The sequence below is a fragment of the Trichomonas vaginalis genome, chromosome VI (genome assembly GCF_026262505.1).
Source record: "Trichomonas vaginalis G3 chromosome VI, whole genome shotgun sequence".
Taxonomy (NCBI): Eukaryota; Parabasalia; order Trichomonadida; family Trichomonadidae; genus Trichomonas; species Trichomonas vaginalis.
In genome coordinates this window covers 17690789-17703661 of record NC_067208.1, presented here as the reverse complement: position 1 = coordinate 17703661, position 12873 = coordinate 17690789, and the positions used below count along the sequence as shown (strand labels likewise).

The 12873-nt window shown below is 35.1% G+C and overlaps 5 protein-coding genes and 3 pseudogenes across 8 annotated transcripts, besides 3 other annotated features; 2 read left to right on the top strand and 6 right to left on the bottom strand.

Annotated features, from left to right (window-relative positions):
- Positions 1-5808: part of a mobile genetic element that runs on past the window's edge.
- TVAGG3_0884220 (protein of unknown function, DUF4106 family) lies at positions 85-615 on the bottom strand (the record flags this gene model as incomplete). Its single annotated transcript, XM_051250542.1, has 1 exon — positions 85-615. One exon carries the CDS (start codon positions 613-615, stop codon positions 85-87), a length of 531 nt encoding a protein of 176 aa, XP_051086017.1.
- On the bottom strand, positions 642-1687 carry TVAGG3_0884210 (annotated as a pseudogene). Its single transcript has one exon. A coding segment is annotated over exon 1 (1046 nt).
- TVAGG3_0884200 (protein of unknown function, DUF4106 family) lies at positions 1911-3137 on the bottom strand (the record flags this gene model as incomplete). The annotated part of the gene is made up of 1 exon (XM_051250541.1): positions 1911-3137. The coding sequence occupies one exon, from the start codon at positions 3135-3137 to the stop codon at positions 1911-1913; it is 1227 nt and encodes a 408-aa protein (XP_051086016.1).
- TVAGG3_0884190 (protein of unknown function, DUF4106 family) lies at positions 3317-3691 on the bottom strand (the record flags this gene model as incomplete). The annotated part of the gene is made up of 1 exon (XM_051250540.1): positions 3317-3691. The coding sequence occupies one exon, from the start codon at positions 3689-3691 to the stop codon at positions 3317-3319; it is 375 nt and encodes a 124-aa protein (XP_051086015.1).
- On the bottom strand, positions 3770-4967 carry TVAGG3_0884180 (annotated as a pseudogene). Its single transcript has one exon. A coding segment is annotated over exon 1 (1198 nt).
- Positions 5809-5875: 67 nt separating the features above from the next.
- Positions 5876-8470: a mobile genetic element.
- Positions 8471-8750: 280 nt separating this feature from the next.
- On the top strand, positions 8751-9569 carry TVAGG3_0884150 (phage tail repeat-like family; the record flags this gene model as incomplete). The annotated part of the gene is made up of 1 exon (XM_051250539.1): positions 8751-9569. The coding sequence occupies one exon, from the start codon at positions 8751-8753 to the stop codon at positions 9567-9569; it is 819 nt and encodes a 272-aa protein (XP_051086014.1).
- A 226-nt stretch (positions 9570-9795) lies between these two features.
- TVAGG3_0884140 (uncharacterized protein) lies at positions 9796-10071 on the top strand (the record flags this gene model as incomplete). The annotated part of the gene is made up of 1 exon (XM_051250538.1): positions 9796-10071. The coding sequence occupies one exon, from the start codon at positions 9796-9798 to the stop codon at positions 10069-10071; it is 276 nt and encodes a 91-aa protein (XP_051086013.1).
- Positions 10072-10334: 263 nt separating this feature from the next.
- On the bottom strand, positions 10335-11182 carry TVAGG3_0884130 (annotated as a pseudogene). The gene has a single exon. A coding segment is annotated over exon 1 (848 nt).
- Positions 11183-11750: 568 nt separating this feature from the next.
- Positions 11751-12873: part of a mobile genetic element that runs on past the window's edge.

Below are 12873 nucleotides of genomic sequence, written 5' to 3'. Positions count from 1 at the left end.
CTAAAGGTAAGTTTATAATACAATATTATATCAAAACTGGCGTACTGTCAATATTTGACGGAGAGAAGTCAGTTCAAGAACAACTTACTGACCTGCTGCCAAAATCTGCTCGATGGAAGCTGTCGTTATGCCAATCTGAGGAGCCCCAGCAGGTTTCATCGAACGAATCTTCAAAAGAGCATCTTCCGTGAAAAGTGCTATTGGTTTTGTAAACTTCTTTGCTTCATTCATCTGGACCGTCTCTGTCACCAGTATATTGTATTTGAACTGTACCAACAGTTGAAATACCACCCATAAAGTCTTCTGAGTCAGCAAATGGAATGCCAAGCCAAAAGTTTGAACGGTCTCCATTTGTATATTGAGTTTTTGACCTCCTGTATGAGTCCATACTTTCACATATGGCATAATAGAACTTTGCATTTCAGGGTTAATGGTTGTTGTGAAGTTGTTGTTAAAGTTCATAGCATCTAATGTCAAGTTGTATGACCTCATATCCTCAACTGTAGAATATTCTTCTCTTGGATAGTATTTGCCATCTATGTTTATATGGTATTTAATACCAGGGTTGTAGAAGCAAGAATAGTCATTTATAGTTCGTCTGAACAGTACAAACATAGTATCTGCATGTTTCATTGCAGTTGTTAAGCAATATCTGTTCTTGCACCTGGGTCAGCACTTTGGTTTCCAACTTCACCTGCAAAGTCTTTGACAGATATTTGGTGTATAGGGAACATAAGTGGAACTGCAATATATTTGGCAGCTAAAGCATTTGAAATATCTGGGTCCAACATATAGACTGCAAGTCTGCTTTCTATTCTCTTGCATTCAAACTTTTCGCATGTGAACTTAACTGGGTCCCAAGCAGTTCCAGCAGCATTGAAATAATAGTTTACTTCAGTGTTGAGGTTTGAGAAACCAAAGTCTAAGTCAACTTTGTCTTTGCAAAAGTCGGCGAATGACGTTTGATTTGCTCCCTTTACGTCTGTAAGAGTGAATGGGTCTTGTGTTGGTGCAATGACTAAGTTATTTTTGCTTGGAGTAAGTTCGATAGAAATTTTTCCTGCCCAGTTTGGCAAGTATCTTAAAAACCTGAAGATGAGGAAAGATGACAAAGGAACTCTAAGTTTCAGTTTTACTTTGGTTACTGCTGCTGCAGTTTGTCCAGAAAGGTCAACATAAACTCCTGGAACGTTAGGGTCAAGTCTTCTTATTTTCTCAATAGTTGCATACTGGTCTGTTTGTTCTCTAGCTTGTGGTTGTACTGAGTTTCTCAAAGCGAACCATTCATAGTTTGCCCATGTTACTGTTTGAACTAAGTCAGAGTTAGAATATATCTTATATCCCATGAAAACTTCTGGAGCATATTGGTATCCGACATAGAAAATTCCATTGCAACCTTTCTTGTCAGACAACTTGGCAGAAGGTTTTATTTCAATGTCTTGTTCCACGTATAAGAAAGAGTTGTCAATAGAAATATATGAAACCTGTCGCAAGCAATATCTACTGTTGTTGAAGAACCTTCTCCAAACTCACCTACGTTTCCATAAGAAACAGCAGTTGTATATTCGTAAGTTCCAGGAACTATTTCTGACCTTCTAATGGCATTGTCGCATTCGTTATACCATTCGGAAACATTTCCATTCATAGCATCCAAAACTGTTGGCGTTATATTCTGAGCGGCGTACATTTCATATGAGTAAAAATATAGAATAGTTGGATTTATATGTCATAATAGAACCCACGACCAAGCTTTACTTTCTTCCTGACTGAGTTTTTAACTCTTCTTTTTCCTTCATTGCCCTCTGCTTGAAGTTGTTGCATCTTTGCATTATGTTCATCTAGTATGTTGCAAATTTCCCATGTCCTTTTTGCCTTTTGGCTCTGGTCGCCCATCTCAGGTAACCTATATCCTAGAAAGAGTTTGTCATAGTTGTATTTGAGTCTTCGCGTATTGTTTGCATGACTCTTTCCTGAGTTTCCGGTTCAAGCTCTTCAAACAGTGCCTGTCCATATGGAATATGCTCGTTTCCAAATATATGTTTTTGTAGCCATTCTGGTTTTCTTTCCATGTTACCAACTATATCTTTTGTGAATGGGAAAGCTTCTACCCAATCTTTCAGTCTTGCGTCGTTTATTTCTGTAGTTGGTTTTATTTTGTCAAGGAACATGTTTTTCAATACTAACATTTCATTTGGTACTGTCCATTTGAGTTTTCTTAAATATTCATCCCTTCTCGGTTCATTGTCTGCAAAGTAAGTTTTTATGACATTTTGTAAACTTTCGTTTGCAAGGTCATGTACAATAGGTTCTCTTCCTTCGCTCTCCCTAACTTTCTTTCTAAACTCTTCACCAAATATACCATCTCTATGGTTCTGTGTAGTTCTTTGAGATAAATGTTCTAGAACGTCAGGTGTTATATTTCCATCAGCCATGTTCATTTCATACTGGTCCAAAATATCTGCATGTTTCATATCTTTCAATGGCATTAAAGCCGCGCTTAAAATACCAGCTATATCTGGTTCACCATTGACTTCCATTGCGTCTACAACTTCTTGGAATTGAGGTTGTAAGTTTATGAACCACCTATCCGGGTTAGCTTTATGACCCCATCTCATTGTAGTTCCATCGTCTGCAGAAACAAAAGTAGGTTTGTTTCCATCTTGGTTAGGTTCTGAATGAACTTTAAACAATGTTTCATTTCTATATGTTTTCTTGAAATTTAACCTTTTATCTTCACCGAGTTCATCCGAAGATTGAACGTTAAATGCTCGTAAGTAAAAAGGGTTGTTGTATTTGTGTACATTTTTTTTCAGTTCTTCCATTCTATGCTGGATATTTTCATCTGGTGTTGGAGTCTTTTGTATGTCGGCAAACATTTTTCGATATTCTTCTACTATGTCAGCCGAATTTTTTTTAGACTCTTGGAAAGATTCCATATTCTCCGCATACTCTTGTTGAGGGTCAAGATTTTTCGGCTGTTCCAAATCTTCATCTAGTTCTGTGAAGTTAGTTTCCAAAGGAAGGACTTGTTCGTTTCCTTCAGGCTCTTCTAGCTGTTGTTGCTGAACTATTTCTTCCATGTCTGGTTGTATCTGAACTTCTTCCTGTGGAGTTTCTTGTACCTCATCTGCTGGCATTTCATATATTCCGAGACCGTTTTAACAATTTCCCTATCTAGTCATCCGCATTCATAAAGCTTTTTCTTTCGTTCCGTCTCTATTTTTTACGCGTTTCATGACGAAAGTTGTATTGTCATTTAGCTCTGACATCAAATATCTCGGAGTAAATTCGTTCATGTCATTTGGATGATATGCTATTAAATCATATCCCTTAGCGAGCTTGTATTTTCCAGGTTTGAATTATATCCTTTGGTGCTGAGCCATAAAGCTAAATAGGTTCGGGTCAGTATTTCCATCCTTGAACTTTCAATAGCTTCTTTATATCTGTCACTAAAGTCAACAGTATCTGGGAAACCACACTCTTCTTTAAGCATTTTTAAGAATTCTTGGTTTCCTTGTTCTCTACTTCTTTTATGTCCTTGCTCTGTTTGTGGTTGTTGGTGCAGGGTTTTGAACTGTTGGTTGTGCTGGTTTGTGTTGGTTGTTGTGCTGGTTGTGGAGGTGGTTGTTGTGCAGGGTTTTGAACTGTTGGTTGTTGTGTTGGTTTTGGTGCATGCCTGTGTCTTGTCCATGTGACGATGTAAATGTTTTAGGTAGTCCTGGTGCAGGTGCTTCTCTTGGAGGGTTTGGTGGTATATAAGTTCCACTAGCTAGTATATAAGTTCCACAGCTGGTATATAAGTTCCACCAGCTGGCACATATGTTCCATCTGCAGCGTAATGTCCTACCTGACTTTTCGTTCTTAAGAAAGCATTTACTAGGTCTGTTTTGGTCTGTTGTAACTCTTTTTCTTGACTTTTCACAACAGTTGCTCTAACGGCGTCATAGGCACTTTGAACTGCCTGTCTCGTTGCTGCATCTGTTATTTTCGTCATATTTTGTGCTACTTCTTTTAACTCTTTGTCGAAACCTTCAGACTTCAGTTTCTTTCCAGATGAGAAGTCGTTCACTTGTTTCACCTTACTATGAAGAGCTTCGAAGGCGTTCTTAAAGTCAGCATTTGTTAAAGCTTCATTTGAACTGTCTTCATCCGCTTGTATTTTTGTCCTTATTGACCCTATAAGCTGGGCTGCTTTAGCGTTGGCTTGGGCATCTAACCAGTCATTGTTAGCTTTATATATTCTGCGCTTTTCATTGCCTTTTGCATGGCTGCGTCGTTATTTTTACTTTCTTGTGCTAAGTTTTCATACTGTACGGTTTGGTTTTGCAACTGTAAAAGTTTTTCTGCCTTTACATTTGCTTCAACTTCTTTTTATACTCATCGCTATCCATATATGTCTTCAGGGCTTTTTGTTTTATTTCTTCATCTTTCAGTACTTTATATCGAGTAGTATGGTTTTTCAAATTTACAACATCTTGTTCCATTTTTGCTACTTCTGCTGCTTTTTCTGACACTTTTTTCGCATATTCCTCTGTACTTAGTTCTTTCAGTTGTTCTTCTTTCTTCTTTTTCTCTACGTTTAACTCATTGAGTTTCTTTGTGTGTCTGTCATATTCTAGTTTCTTTTCGTTTTCACTTATTTGCTTCTGTATGTCTATGTTTGACTTTTTGACATCTGTTATTTGATTTTTGAGTGAACTCAAATTCATTTGACTTTGAGGGTTATAGGCTGTTCCGTCTGCAGCTCCACCATAGCCTGCCATTTTCGCTAAAAGTCCCGCTCTTAAACCTCCACTCTGTGCACCAATGACTCGGTTTAAAAGCATAGGATTGCTTGACATTTGTTGCAACATAGTGGGGTCATTCAGCATTTGTTGTTGCAACTGTTGTTGTGGTGTCAGTTTTACTATTGGATGTTTCAATGCTCTCTTCCTCTTACGTATATTCTTACGTAGCTTACGTGGCATTTTAAGTGAAGTTAAAAAGCGGTTTTTGACAGATGTTTTATTGTGACTTCTTCGTAAAGACTTTGTTGAGATTTCTTCGTAAATGAGCGTAAATGACCCAAAAATATATTTTAGGGTAGAAGGCTAGATATAACCTCTTTTCTAACCTCTTTTCTACCCTCTTGAATTTTCATGAATTTCTTCGTAAAGACTTTGTTAAGACTTCTTCATCTAATTTCTCATGAACTTTCTTGTCTATGTTTTGTTGAGATTTCATCGTAAAGACTTTGTTGAGATTTCTTCGTAAATGACCCTAGTAGTATATTTTTGGTGTAAATTTCATGAAAATTCAAGAGGGTAGAAAAGAGGTTAGAAAAGAGGTTATATCTAACCTTCTACCCTAAACATTATTTTTGTCTGATTTTACGATGAAATCTTGACAAAACATTTACGAAGAAGTCTTGACAAAACATTTACGAAGAAGTCTTGACAAAACATTTACGAAGAAATCTTGACAAATTCAAGAGGGTAGAAAAGAGGTTAGAAAAGAGGTTATATCTAACCTTCTACCCTAAACATTATTTTTGTCTGATTTTACGATGAAGTTTTGACAAAGTCTTTACGATGAAGTTTTGACAAAGTCTTTACGATGAAATCTTGACAAAGTCTTTACGATGAAATCTTGACAAAGTCTTTACGATGAAATCTTGACAAAACATGAAAAACATATATATTTTGTGAAAAGCTCCTGGAAGACCCGTATATAAGAACTTCATTATACTCATTCATCCTCAGGGCTAGAAGGCACGAAGTGCCTGGAAGCCCCACTACCTTTTTTTTTTTTTTTTTTTTTTTTTTTTTTAAATTCCATCCAACACTCAATACTGCTCCAAATTTAAGATCTGCTAACTTGGCCGTCAGAAACTTAAGGGTATAGTAAACTCAAAATTCTAGAGTTTTGAGAGTGCCAATAAACTCTATAGGCCTATATATATCTATATTTTAAAGGAGAGGTTACGCCATAATATTTGATATTATAAATTATTAATTCAAAATAAAAGTAGAAAATGAAACTAATTTTATTCTAACCTATATAAATATATCAATAATCTAAAATGATTATAGTCTGAACTATATTTTACCAGATTATCAAATATAAGAGAAATGAAATAAGGCATAAAAATATCATAGCATAATTATTGGATAAATGCATTAATAAATTATTTATATCATAATGAGAAAAAATCAAAATAAGAAAATGAGCATAATAATAATTTAATTAAAAACAAAAACAATAAATAAAATGTAATTTTCGTTAATCAAAGTCATCAATGTCTTCGTCTTCTGATTCCCATTCGGACCTGAAAACTTGATAATCTCCTCCTGGTACACTCTGAATGGATTTTTTGTATTTGTTCTGTTTTTTAGAACCTTTTGTAACAGTTTTTTGTTTCAATATCATTTTGGAGTAACAATTCTCTTCAAATGATTTGACACAATCTTCTGGAAGTGGGGGAAGATGTAATGCTTTTTGTATATCTCCGAGAAAATGCTCTGGATCATTCCATTCTAAGATTGCAACGTTAACTCTAATGTTAATGTTCTTCCAGGCTCTTGATTTGTCCAAATAGCATGCAATTTTGGAAGAAACTTTGGAAACTATGGGTGTCCATTTGTGAACCCAGTCATAGAGCATGAATTGAAGTTGGATCGAATTGACACCTTTTTGCCATTCAAAGCATTTGTAATTGTGCGGTTCGCAAAAAGAATGATTGCCTACGTAATGGTAGACACAATTCTCCCACATTTTCGTACGTTTGTCAATATTTTCTTCGGCAAAACATGACCAAAGCCACATACTTAGGCTTGCATTCAGACCCCAGAAAGGTCTCTCTATTTTTTCAATCTTCTGAGTCTTGTCGTTGAAAACTTCAACTGTCTTATGAGAAGCTGAGAACTTTGTAAAATCTTTTGAGATATTTTTTGATACATGACCTGGATCGAATCTTTCAAGATGAGAGACGCCAAATTCTTTAAAGACAGAGACACTTTTGTTATCTCGGTCTTTAATAATCTCTTTAACATCTTTCAAGATATTGTATTTCTTTAATTGCTTCAAGATGATTCGAGTTCCAGCACTTTCCATATTGTTGGAAGCTCCGGAATACTGAGCATGCTGTCTGTTTCCACCAATATGGTTGATGTTCACGCATGCAAGAACTCTTTTTGTGACAGCATCGAGCGCAGTTACTGTACAACTTGGCGAGTTTCGCCTGTGCGTCCATCTTGCATCAATGGATAAGTAACCACTGAAGGACTTTCTCGACAGCATTAGGGAAATACTTTTAAGTCTTCTAATCTTATCGTCACAAAATCTCTGTTGTCTCATGACACCACTCTTCACAGGGGGCTTAGTTCCACAAAGAGAAAGAAAGCGAGCACCTTTTGTATATGGCATTCCGGTCATTATGCAAGCACCAAGCATCTGTCGCGCTGAGAGTCGACGACGTTCGTGGAGTAAAATGTTATGCATTGCCTTTGTTTTCCGTTTTGGGTGAACAATATGGCCCATACAACAACAAAAAAATGAAATCCCGCCAAAAGTGAAAATTGAATAAAAAGTAATAATTAATAAATATATACTATATCATTAGATGAATATTTTGGAATAACATTTTAAAATCGAGGTTTTTCAATGGATAACGGTTCAATCAAAAATTTGACCCCATTTTAGAATCTACATTAAAAATGGAACATTTCTGTCGTTTCAAAATTCCAAAATAACGTTTCTATTCCTCTCAAAAGTAAAAACAAACTTTATTGGGGAAAAATATTTTTATTTTCCAAAAAAAATGAAAACTTTAAATTCAAATTTAATTTTGATGCTTTTGTTTGTGATTTTTTGGATTTCGAAAAAAATTTGAAAATTCAGACAAGTTACCATTAACACTAATACGTTTCAGCGAGTCGGTCCCATCAGAGAAATTTTCATAAATCGGCGATATAATTTATTATTTCAGCAAAACATTCTCAGATCCAACTAGAATAAGGTCAAATTATACAAATTTAGCAAAGGCTAGTTATCCTACCTATTCAATTAACTTTAATTTTAAATAATTCAAGACAATTCTCAAAATTACCTTAATAATCGCGTTCTCTTCGCAAAATGACGATTCCTCATTCACTACCAGCATAACTGAGGGCTTGTGCTCACAGAATAATACAGATAATTTACTTATTAATGCAAAATTTAGTACCAAAAGGTAATCATAGAAGATACAAAAAAGTTTCTTTATTTTGATTGCTGATTTTATTTCTTCTAAAATTTACCAAATCTAAAAAATCCAAAATTGAATGCTATTGAATTTCATGTTTATGTAACATATACTATTTATTATATAAGGAATAAAAATTTTATAGTTTTAATCAAAAATAAAGGTGTACTAAATGCATACAAAACAAGGTATTTTTTACTCATCCAAAATATGTTAACAGTGCTATTTATATAATCAATATCCGAATTTAAAAAAAAAAAAAAAAGGGTATTGGGGCTTCCAGGGCTGCGCCCCTCTAGCCCCCTGAAGATGTTTAGTATAACACCAGGTCCCTCGGTCCCTCGGTCCCTCGGTTAAACGAACTTCTCTGAAAAAATGAGACAACATGACATTTTGACAACAGTCCAGGAAGTCTTAACAAGATAGGATGGTTATTTTACAAAACCGACAAGACCTTAACCGAGTAGTTTTCATGTTTTGTCACTTTTCTGTCACTTTTCAGGGAAAAAACATTTTTATTGTATATAAAATGAATTTTACAAAACCACCGCTACCCTTCTTTGAAAATAAGAGTAGATGTAAAGATATTCTATTGAGAGAACTTAAGAAACTACCGAATGGTCTAACATTTGTAGATTTGTTCGGTGGAAGTTTCTATATATCTCATTTGTGCCATACAATATTTCCTGACTCAAAGATTATATGCAATGACTTCGACAACTATATGAACCGTCTCAAACATATACCAGACACAAACAAAATATTGAAAGAGTTAAAAGAAAAGATACCTATAGGTAAGATGGAACGTATACCATTAGATAAGAAAAATACTGTCAGAGAGGTTTTGAAAAAAGCAGAGTATATTGACTGGGATAGTATATCTTCTAGACTATTATATAGTGGTGCTATAAGAGTTCATGACATTGAAACACTTATGTCAAAAGTTTTATATCTTAACTATACAAAGGTTTTCAAAGAGAACATAGAAAAATATACTGAGGGTATAGAGTTTGTGAGATGTCGTTGGACAGAGTTGTATGAAAAATATAAAAACAAGGAAAATGTTTTCTTTATAGTAGACCCGCCGTTCTATAACACATGGGATTTTCAATACCAAGTAGACTGGACTTTGAGAGACTCTTTAGAAACTTTAGACGTTTTACATAACTGTCCATGCTTTTACTTTACATCCGATAAAAGTGGTTTGGAAAGTGTCATGAGATGGTTAGAGGACATACATGACTATGATTTTAGATACGATAAGATAGAATATGAGAGAGGTCCTATAAACTGGAGAAAGTGTCATAACAAAGAAATTTTATTGGTAAGTAAATGTGGTTTGAAATAGGACTACTTGTTTTAGGTTTTTTCCATTGTGTCATTTACTTATTTGACGTGGCAGAAAGATATAGAGAATATGAAGATGAACCAATACCAGCAAATGTTCAGCATATGTACTCGTAAGAGATATTTTTATCTAATATTAAATGGACGCACAGAACTTAGCGAATGCACAGCAACCTGGACAACCAAACCCAGAGAATATTCCAAATGAAGTTAGAATACAAACTGCAATGGCAAACTATGGTCAAGTGCCAACAGATGTACAAATGCAAACTGCCATGTCAAATGACGCTGCGTTAGGTTTGCCACCATGGTATGCAAATATGAGATGGAAAGAGTTTTATACAAACCCTGAAGTGGGATATAAACAACTCTATGCAGATGACGCGAACACAGGAGTTGACCCAGAATATGTTTTCTACCAGAGGAGAAATAGAATGTATGAGCTCCAGTTAAAGAATGCAATGGAACTCAGAAGGAAACGTAAGAGACTAGGTGGACATTAGATTTTTACATATAGTAAAATGGGTTTCTTCAGTAGTATTGGAAACTTCTTTCGAAATGTTGGAAGAGGTATATGGAATGGAATAAAAACCGTAGGAAGAGGAATTTGGAACGGAGTCAAAAATATTGGTAAAAGAGTAGGTCAGTTCGTTGGTATTATACCTAAAGACCCTGAACCAGAAGAACAAGCTCCTGTTATACAACAGCCTGAACCTGCACCACAGTCAAGTTGGCAACCAAATCCAACACCTCAACCGTATTAAAATTATATTTTTACCGTTCGATAGTAGTTGTATATGAGACTAAGTTCTAAGTAAAACGCGTGGTATAATGGAACTATTCTCTTTCTTCCATCTGTTGTAAACCATACTTGAAAGTCTGAAATACTTCCACTCGGCGGTTCATATAGCTTTGTAGGTTTTTCGTAAAAGTCATTTGCCAAGCATAAAAAAGAGTTTTGTGCACCAGAAAATGAAGCATGAACGATAATAGCATCTGAGTCGAAAACATTTTCATATGTTCCATTAGGGTTTTCGACTTCATAAAAGTTCGGGTGTACTGGATATTCTGCAGGCTGATTTAACATCCTCAAAAATCTATACCATGCCAAGTTGTTATATTTTGTAGAAATATAAACGTCTTCTCCAAGGTCTTCTATTCTATTGATTTTAACAGTTGCATTTTTCCTGTCATATAAAATATCGAGATGGTACTCTCCTTCGTCAATGTTAAACTGGTTTGCATATTCGATATAGATATCGTTTATTTTTCTTGAAAAGCTTGAAGAGTTGTTTCTAAGTTTACAAGCAAATTCACTTGTAAAAGTTTTCCCTGTTCAAATTTCTCATACGTACGTTTTTCTTTGTTATAGTATCGAACTTCAAAAGCGACCGTAAATGGGAAACCATGTATGGCTTCTGAAATGAACTTCATTCTACGAAAGCCAATAGCTTTTGTGACGGATGGGTCTCTTAGCCATCTCAATGGGTAGTCAAAACGATAGCCTTCATGCTTTACGGTCTCTGTCTCAAACTTTTGACCAACATTCGTAAAAAGTTCATCTAATGGTTTAGTTGTAGCAACTCTTGAATTTTCTTTTTCTATTGAAAGCATATTTTATCTAGAATAAAAATGTCGAAAGAAACAGCGTCTATGAGAGAAATAAAACACAACCGACAACTCATTTTGCAAGCTCTAAATAAGAACACAACAAACTTTTCAAACTATTCTAAGATATCTGAGTCATTGAAAGAAGGAAACTTAAAACTGACATTAAACCCAATGACAGATGAGTTTCTATTTCAAGACAATAAGAACCATACTGTTTGTATAAATCCAACAAAAGGAACTTTAAACGAGAAACCTATAGATGAACTTCTTTTGAAAGCAGATGTTGACAACAAAGCTGACAAAGAGTATGTCATTGAAAAAGTTCAAGAAGAACATGACAGAGCAGATGCAACATATGCAACGAAAGAACATACTCATCCTGAACTAGCGGACAAAACATATGTTGACAATAAAATGTCAAGTGAAGTGACAAGAGCTGAAAACGAATATTCTAAAAAGACTCATATACATACCATTGCAAATATTACAAACTTACAAGAAACCTTAAACAGGAAAAGTGACGTTGGACATACACATTCTATATCTGAAATAACAGACTTAAACGTTAGCCTTGAAAAGAAAGCTGACAAAACATATGTCAACAGTGAGTTAGAGGAGAAGGTAGATAGGGGTTGTATGGCTAGTGCGTTAGTGAAGAAGGCAGATAAGGAATATGTGGATGAAAAAGACAATGAAATTAAAGAAAGGGTTGAATGGTATAATGAACGGACAACAAAGATTTTAGAAGGTAAAGCCAATACAGGGTGGGTTTCAGGGTGTTTAGACCTTAAAGCGGATAAGAACCATACACATACCATTGCAAATATTACAAACTTACAAGAAACCTTAAACAGGAAAAGTGACGTTGGACATACACATACCATTGCAAATATTACAAACTTACAAGAAACCTTAAACAGGAAAAGTGACGTTGGACATACACATAGCTTCTTCTCAACTGTTGGTATAGAAAGTATTTTAGGAACGATTGAAGAAACTGGTGGGGGTGGATTATATTTTAAACCTCCTAACTTTCCAGAAGGTTTAACATCGGATAAAGACATTAGATGTAGAAATGTCTATGTCATGGAGGATGAAAAAAAAGTTAAATTCACTGCTCAAGATTTATATGATAAAAAAGCTGACAAAACAGAGCTTCAAACGTTAAAGACAGAAATACTTCAAACAGTATATCCTATAGGTTCTATTTACACGTCAATGAACTCTACCAGACCAGAAGTAGTACTTGGTTTTGGAACTTGGACTCAAATAGTCGACAGGTTTTTGTATTGTGCAAACTCTTCAAAGGAAACAGGTGGAAGTAAAACGATTTCAGGTGCAAATTTACCTGCGCACAGTCACTACATAAATTTAAGTACATCTGAAGCAGGTTTGCATAGTCATAGATTTTGGGATTGGTCAGGAATGACAAAAGGTAAAGGATATGATGTTAAAGAGGACGTTAAGTTTGCTATAAATTGTTACTGGAGTAACACTGAGGTAGGAGGAAGCCATACACATCGCATTACAGGGTATACGCAAACAACAGGACAAAGTAAAGACTACATGCCACCTTACATGACAGTTTACGCATGGTATAGAATTGCTTAGTCGTCATGTTCCACTTCTTTAGCATATTCGTCAGGAGTTGTCTTATATTTGTTAGGAACTGTCTTTGAAAGTATACCACCTTG